The following is a 7500-nucleotide window of genomic DNA, read 5'->3' as shown; positions in this document are numbered from 1 at the left end:
ACCGTGGAGAAAAACATGGTAAAGAAGTAGATGGCGGCTTCAATGAGGTATCCTCTGTAGAGCGCCACGATGATGGGCGGGATGAAGAAAAGGTTACTAAAGGTGAGGAGCAGAGCTGCTGCCATCTGTCGAGAGAACGACTGCGCAGTCACTCCATCCGTACAGCCCCATCCCTGCCAACCTGTCGACAGCAAACAACACAAACAAGAACCAATGCCACAACTCAGTACTCATTCATGTTTATGGCCAGCTTTTGGTGTGTTTGTGTGTGTGTATGCTTACCTGCTTTGCACACACATGCGCCATAGAGGTAGCTGTTCGTGCGTAGCAGTCTGCACTCTCCGTACGGCCCACAGTCATCAATGCACGCACTCACACTTACAGACACACTCACTACGGCTGATGCATTCCTGCAGTCAACACTGGAAAGTCAACACAGAAAATGTTCAGAAAGTGATTTGGTCTCACTTTATATTAGATGTCTATGAACTGTACTTGTGTCAAAACATTTATTTGTTAGGTGCAATGCACTTTTTGTGTTCATGTTTTGCTAAACACTTTTGCTGTTATTAAGGTGGGATACGGTTAGGGTTAGGGACAGGTTCGGTTAGATTTAAAGGTGGGTTAAGGTGTAAGGTCTAAAAATAAATTAATTACAGATGTAATTACATCCAGGTATTACATAGTACAATGTAAAAAGATGTATGTACACAATAAGATGCCAAGATGTTCCTGGTCTTACTGTGGACAATTCATCAGTGCACATTATTCCATCAAATTGACCACCATTAATTATCCATTTATAGATGAATCTAATTATTAAATGAAGTCCAGCCTATTTTTTCTTGTTTAGCATCCTGTTTCCCTTGGAAATATGTAAGTAAACTAGATTGCAAATGACGTTTCATCTTATCTAAAGTCACTACCTGTCACTGCACACGGTCTGGAGGCTGAGGTACCACACTGCTGCATCTGGGAATGGGATCCTCAATAGTGCATGTGATTCATTATTGCTCACGCTCAGAGAATAGCCCTGTGCAAACCCTAGATGCATACAAACACAAACACACACACACAGATTCAAATGTGACATGCAGGAGAATGTTAAGTGTACTCATAATGCACAAATCTGAATGTGTGACTAACCTGTAGCACAAGTCTGGCTGCGGTTCAGATGAAGTACGGGAGCAAAAGGTGTGAGACATGCTTTGACACGAGCAAATCCACCAACCAGAGAACTCTATGCCACAAACACAAGAGTTGTGTTACAAATGTTGAATCTATATTACAATACAATATAAATCACAAATACACACTGATATAAGTTTAATACTCTAAATAGATCATGATGCATTATTAATATCACAATGGTTGTGGTGAATATGTGGTGCTCAACTGAAATAAGTCATGAGAGGCTGTACCTTTACCACAGCTAAAGGACAACGTTAGGCACGATGCAAAGTGGACAGCTCATCCACACTCATCCAATTTATATCTATTTTACAATCATCTTTTTGCATTTTTGTACATGAATTAATTTTTCTATATACTTTACTTTATATTAGCAGTCATACATTATTATTATTCATGATTTCTGAAGGACCATGTGACACTGAAGACTGGAGAAATTATGCTGAAAATTAAGCTTTGCCATCACAAGAATTAAATACATTTTAAAATATAGAAATAGAAAGGTTTTTTACGTTGCAATAATATTCCACAATATTACAGTTTTTACTGTATTTTTGAATAATGCATACTGATGAAATACATGCTGCTTTAATTAGCACAAGAGACTTCTTTCAAAAACATTAAGAAATCTCATCGACCGCAAACTTTTGAATGGTAAAATTATATTATTTTTACATGCTTACAGTGTTCAAGTTGAGCTGTACAACAAAAGTGCCGCCACTATCACTGGAAGAGTGCTCAAGTGTGAGCACAGTTGGAAGGTCAGAGGTCACGCTGAGGTTGCTGTTGGAAACGGTGAAGCGTAGTGATAGCACATCCTGTTCGTCTCTGAACACTGAAGGGCTTCTCATGCACATTGGCTCAGAGGTGTTAGCGAGGAGGCTCGGTTGGTCTCTCGTGGAAACGGAAGCGTTACTGAGGGCACCTGAGCTGTTGCTTTGGGGAGCAATGATGGTACGAGTAAAGGCTGAGGTGTTGAAATCAGAAGAGACGCTCAAAGGTTTACATCCCACTGTGTGTATGAAGTGAGAGAGGATGGAAAAGATATTTAAGAGTCAAGCTAAAACTAGCAAAGAAGTGTTCTAGTAAAATAAAAGTGATAGGTAAATGAAAACAGACCTGTGACATTGGCAGAGATGTTGAAATCTATTGTCGCATTTGGTTGATTAGACTCAACCGTGACCAGCAACCAGGTGTTCCACGGGGGAATGAGGACCGATGCGAAGCAGCTCTCTAACCCTGAACAGTTCTGTTTCACTTCCGAGCCCTGCCTCAAAGTGCTGGAGCCTACAGTGATTGACAGCCCGCAATCATTTCCCAGCATTACAGAACAGTTCAAGATGAAAACATCCAACCTGGAGGAGAACTCTGGAACAAAGACCCTACACAGAGACAAGATGCATAAAAATACTTTACATTTCAACAAAAACAGACACTAAAAATTACATTAATGCATTGATAACAACAAGAAATGTTTAACCAGATCAGCATATTAGAATGATTTCTGAAGGATCATGTGACACTGAAGACTGGAGTAATGGCTGCTTTGCCATCACAGGAATGAATTACATTTTATATAAAATTGTTAAAGGAGAACTCCGTTCAATTTTAACATTGAGCTCATTTTTTTGTAAATTTGGAGTGCTGTCAGTACAGAGAACAACGACAAAAATCGGTGTTGCCTACACCGTGTTATCCTCTTTTTAAAATTTGCACCCTGTTGACTTCAATGGGGCAAGTTTTAAACCTGCTTTTAGCCTCTTAACATCCTTGATGTGTCATTACAAGTGCCCAGCCAATGTAAGTGATTCCTTCAGAGTGAACACGGTGAATCTGACTGCAGTAGATGTGAAAGATATGAATAAAAATGAAGTTAATTCGGCCAGCGCACATACCTGTATTTACTTCCTGTTTTAGGTCGAAGTCCACAGTAGTCGATTGTCGAGTTCACGCGCGTGATCATAGGTAGCTAAGCAACAGTGGAGAACTCGACAATCGACTACTGTGGACTTCGACCGAAAACAGGAAATAAATACAGGTATGAGCGCTGGCTGAATTATTATCATTTTTATTCATATCTCTCACATCTACTGCAGTCAGATTCACCGTGTTCACTCTGAAGGAATCACTCACATGACCTGTGCACTTGTAATGACACATCAAGGATGTTAAGAGGCTAAAAGCAGGTTTAAAACTTGCCCCATTTAAGTCAACAGGGTGCAAATTTTAAAAAGAGGATAACACGATGTAGGCAACACCGATTTTTGTCGTTGTTCTCTGTACTGACAGCACTCCAAATGTACAAAAAATTTAGCTCAATGTTAAAATTGACTGGAGTTCTCCTTTAAGTTATAACAGTTATTCTGAATTGTATATTTTAAAATAATAATTAAATAATATTTCACAATATTACTGCTTACTGTATTTTTGATCAAATAAATGCAGAATTTGAGAGCATATAAGAGTTGAACTTGAATATAATCTACTTAACACACACACACACACACACACATGAACACAGAACATACTTAAAAAGAGCTGGAGCTGAAGTTAGTGTTTGATAGAGAGGAATGTTGTATTGCAGGATTGGCAGGTCAGCAGCTCTTCTCAAAAACATCTGTGCCTGGAATAAGTATGAGCAAGATGGCAGACCCTAAAACAGAAAGTAACAAACAACATTCTGCAATAAGGCTTCATGCTTTTATAAGAAGGTTACTGCATATGTTTCATAAAATAAACACAATAAATACTTCATAATTTATTAAATTATAATTCTTCCGCCAAGCAACGTAGTTCTTCAAAAAACACACCTGTTGCTCTATCTTGCCGTCATCTTTGGGCAGGTGAGCAGCAAGGAACCAGTCACCAGGTTTGGGGTGCGTCACATTGAACAGGGTCACACTGACGCTCTGTCCACTGGGAACGGTCAGAGTCAAGTTGTGAGCAAGAGAGACTGATGTGTCGTTCGGAAAGGTTGTTTGTATGGGGTTGATGACCGGGGGAGCTCCTGCTCTAAAGTGCCTGTTCATGTGCATTAGATGGACAATAGTCAATGTTAAGCAAAGAAATTAAACAAAATGAATTGCTACTTCTTTTTGTCAACTTTAATAACCAACTATTATAGTGTACAGCACTTCTTCCAGGGAGAGTCCCTCTGACCAGTGTACTTTTACACTGTTGCCACAGGTTGTTTTTGTAGTCTGTGGGTTAAAGCGACCACACACACTCCTCCCCCAGAACTCAATTTTACCCTCCGGAACATGAATGGGCTAGTTCTGAACATAATTGGGCGGGTTTTGAATAGCAATTAGGCTGGTTTTGCTACACAAACCTAGCAACTTGGGGTTAAAGACTCCATGAAATGGCTTGACACCATTTTCTTTCTTTCCTTTAATAAGTAGCCTACATTACGTGACACTTTCTGACATCTGTATGTGCTCTTTTCAGTTTTGGAGCTGAAGGTCTCCTGGTATTAATACAGTACACAATAATCCTGGCTCCTCAGTTAGAGTTCTCAGGAGAATCTATCTTCTGTATACAGTCTCCAATAAAGAGATCATTCTCAGAGGTGCAAAATCATAAGCAGAGGCGGACAGTAACGGAGTACATTTACTTGAGTACAGTACTTAAGTACAATTTTGAGGGATCTGTACTTTACTCGAGTATCATTTTTGGGGAGTACTCATGACTTTACTCAAGTACATTTGAGAGGCAAATATTGTACTCTTTACTCCGCTACATTTCTATCCATAACCGTGAGTACCCGTTACTTCTTCTAAAAAAATAATAAATAAAAAAAAAAGGAAAAAAGAAAAAGCGAGCGACAGTGCGCGAGAGAGACCGATCGTGCGTCTGCGCGCGCGACCGGCTCTCTCTCTCTCTCTGCTCGTTCTTTCAGTTAAACATGCGCCCTGTCACAAGCGGCAGTTCATCTACTTTACTCACCGATCAGATAAGACTTTGGCGGGACAAAAATTCACTTTGGCGGGCGCTAAAACAAGTTCAATGCAGGAAAATTCATGCGTGAATTAAACTGAGTAGTACATGACCATGCACTCGCACAAATGCGACCACATACAATTTGAACTCGCACATTCTCAATAAAATGGTCGCATATTTGGTCGCAGTCTGGAACCCTGTGATTTGATTGATGAAAAAAAGAGAAACTCACATGTACACACAATTGTTAGCTGAATTTTCTTTTCTGATATTACACATTAATGTAAGCTGAGCATTTGCGTTGATGTTCTTGAGTATGCGGTGTGTTTAACATAGTCGGGTTCAAATGTGGGTGCAAAAAATCCATTAAAACTCTATAGCAGAGGTTTGTCAGAGCGTTGCCATTGTGCTATTGCCTTGTGGGCAAGTGAAAATGTTAAATAAAGCAGCATGGTAAAAAGATGAAAATGACTTGATTTTACTTTCAATTTCTTTACATTCTCCAAGGTATTAACATTAACATTTTTCATAACTCCATGTAGGACGTTTCTGTACATAAATGTAAGCACTATGGCAGTAGTAATGCAATATTTAGAAAATGTACTCTTGTACTCTTGGTACTCAAGTACTTTTAAAAACAAGTACTTCAGTACTTTTACTTAAGTAGACATCTGACTGTAGTACTTTTACTTGTACTTGAGTAAAATTTAGCAAGGGGTATCTGTACTTTTACTCAAGTAATGAAGCTGTGTACTCTGTCCGCCTCTGATCATAAGTACACATTAAAATATCTTATAAACCATTAGAAATATTAGAACCCACACACCAGATATTTTTGTTTGCAAATGTGATTTCAACGATTACCACAGTAACATAATTTTAGCCAAAATACCATAGCAACTACAGCTATTATTGCAACCGTAAAACCCTGTAACTTATATTAATATGGGTTTCATTTTTTTTTTCCATAGTGTTGGGTAATAATACCAAGTTCTCTGTAAAATTTACCTACAGTTTTAAATTGATAACTTTGGTTTTTGGAGGGGAAATATGTTTACCGTGGTAACGCTTTTACAAGATTGTTTCCATAGTGAAACATTTTCAAAATTATGGATTAATAAAACCCACATGTTTACGGTCATATTTTCAGCATACATACACAGTGATGTTTTGGTTGCCACAGCTCAGCCCGGATCCCCGTGAGACCGTGAGCAGCCACCGCACGAGCACCGCATCTTCCGACACCCTGAAGTGATGGAGCCGAACATTCCCGAACCAGCTGTATTTGGACAACCTCTGAGGCGTTTTAGAGTAGAACTCGTTCAAGTAAGTGAGATCTAGGAGCAAAGCATGACGTCATGATGGCGTCAGAAGTAAACACTCACAATGATCGCGTTATTCGCTTAGCCTATAACTTCTATATTTAATGTCTTGTTTAGGTATAGGTATAAGTATAAGCATGCCCGATGATCATTCTAAACGATTACATATATTTACTAAAATGCCTGTTTTGTGACATTGGGTGAGGACAAAAACCTCGTTAGTTTACATTTAGCACATTTAGTGAAATTTCCGTTTTATTTAAATGCTTGAAAGACGATAATGGTCAAATCGAAGTACTCAATTGACAAAAAACGGCTGTAATAAAATACTGCAAATATATCTGTAAGAGATCTCCAGCGCTCCAAATACTCACCGTCAGCAATACAGCCAGCGATAACATACAGTAAAAGGCACAGTGCAGAATACTTTTCCATTTTTTTTTTTTTTTCTTCAGTTTAGATTCTCCTGTCAGCCCATTGTCGTTGTTCTTTAGATGTCTAAGGACTGTTTTAACATGTTACTTCCTGGTTCATGACAGAAACTGGACGTCGGCCTACATGCAGAACTTCCTCTTCGCCATTGGTCATAAATATTACGTAGCTTTCGTGTCGTTCTTCCCATTGGGTGGCAGTTCCTCTTAATTAATATTCATAAGAGAAGCCTAGAAAGTTTACCAAGCAACGTCATCAGGACTTGTTCTTAATATTCATGAGCCAATCCTTCGCCATAGTAGTATTCGCCAATTCCATAGAGACGGTAAAAAAAATAAAAAAATAAAAAAAATAAAAAATAGGTCAATTCACAAAAGCTATTTGATGAAAGCATTAACCCAAATTTTTTTTTTTTTTTTTTTTAAAGATGTATATTTTATTTAAAACCATATTTTAAATTGATATTTAAAAGTATTTGACACATTAAAATGTTTGTGTTTGGAATAAGCTACAGCAACAAATTAAAGAAACAAAAATATTAATAAATAGGTCAAGATATTTACAAGATCATTTCAGTCAATACTGCAGCAACTTCTAGATTATGTAGATTTTTAAA

At 38.3% G+C, this 7500-nt stretch overlaps 1 protein-coding gene across 1 annotated transcript in view; it reads right to left on the bottom strand.

Annotated features, from left to right (window-relative positions):
- The window catches only part of pgap6 (post-glycosylphosphatidylinositol attachment to proteins 6), a 13805-nt gene extending 6756 nt beyond the window's left edge, over positions 1-7049 (bottom strand). The window contains exons 1-10 of the mRNA XM_079862444.1: positions 6827-7049; positions 6290-6467; positions 4002-4212; positions 3720-3844; positions 2311-2573; positions 1875-2203; positions 1147-1240; positions 927-1044; positions 283-422; positions 3-181 (exon numbers count right to left, since the gene is read on the bottom strand). Coding sequence (XP_079718570.1) covers positions 3-181; positions 283-422; positions 927-1044; positions 1147-1240; positions 1875-2203; positions 2311-2573; positions 3720-3844; positions 4002-4212; positions 6290-6467; positions 6827-6887 — 1698 coding nt within the window. The 5' untranslated portion in view covers positions 6888-7049. The remainder of the gene's footprint in view (positions 1-2; positions 182-282; positions 423-926; positions 1045-1146; positions 1241-1874; positions 2204-2310; positions 2574-3719; positions 3845-4001; positions 4213-6289; positions 6468-6826) is intronic.
- Between the last annotated feature and the right edge of the window lie 451 nt (positions 7050-7500).

This window comes from Squalius cephalus (assembly GCF_949319135.1).
Source record: "Squalius cephalus genome assembly, chromosome: 2".
Classification (NCBI taxonomy): domain Eukaryota; kingdom Metazoa; phylum Chordata; class Actinopteri; order Cypriniformes; family Leuciscidae; genus Squalius; species Squalius cephalus.
Note: the sequence above shows the minus strand (reverse complement) of the source record. Positions and strands in the feature narration are given on the sequence as shown.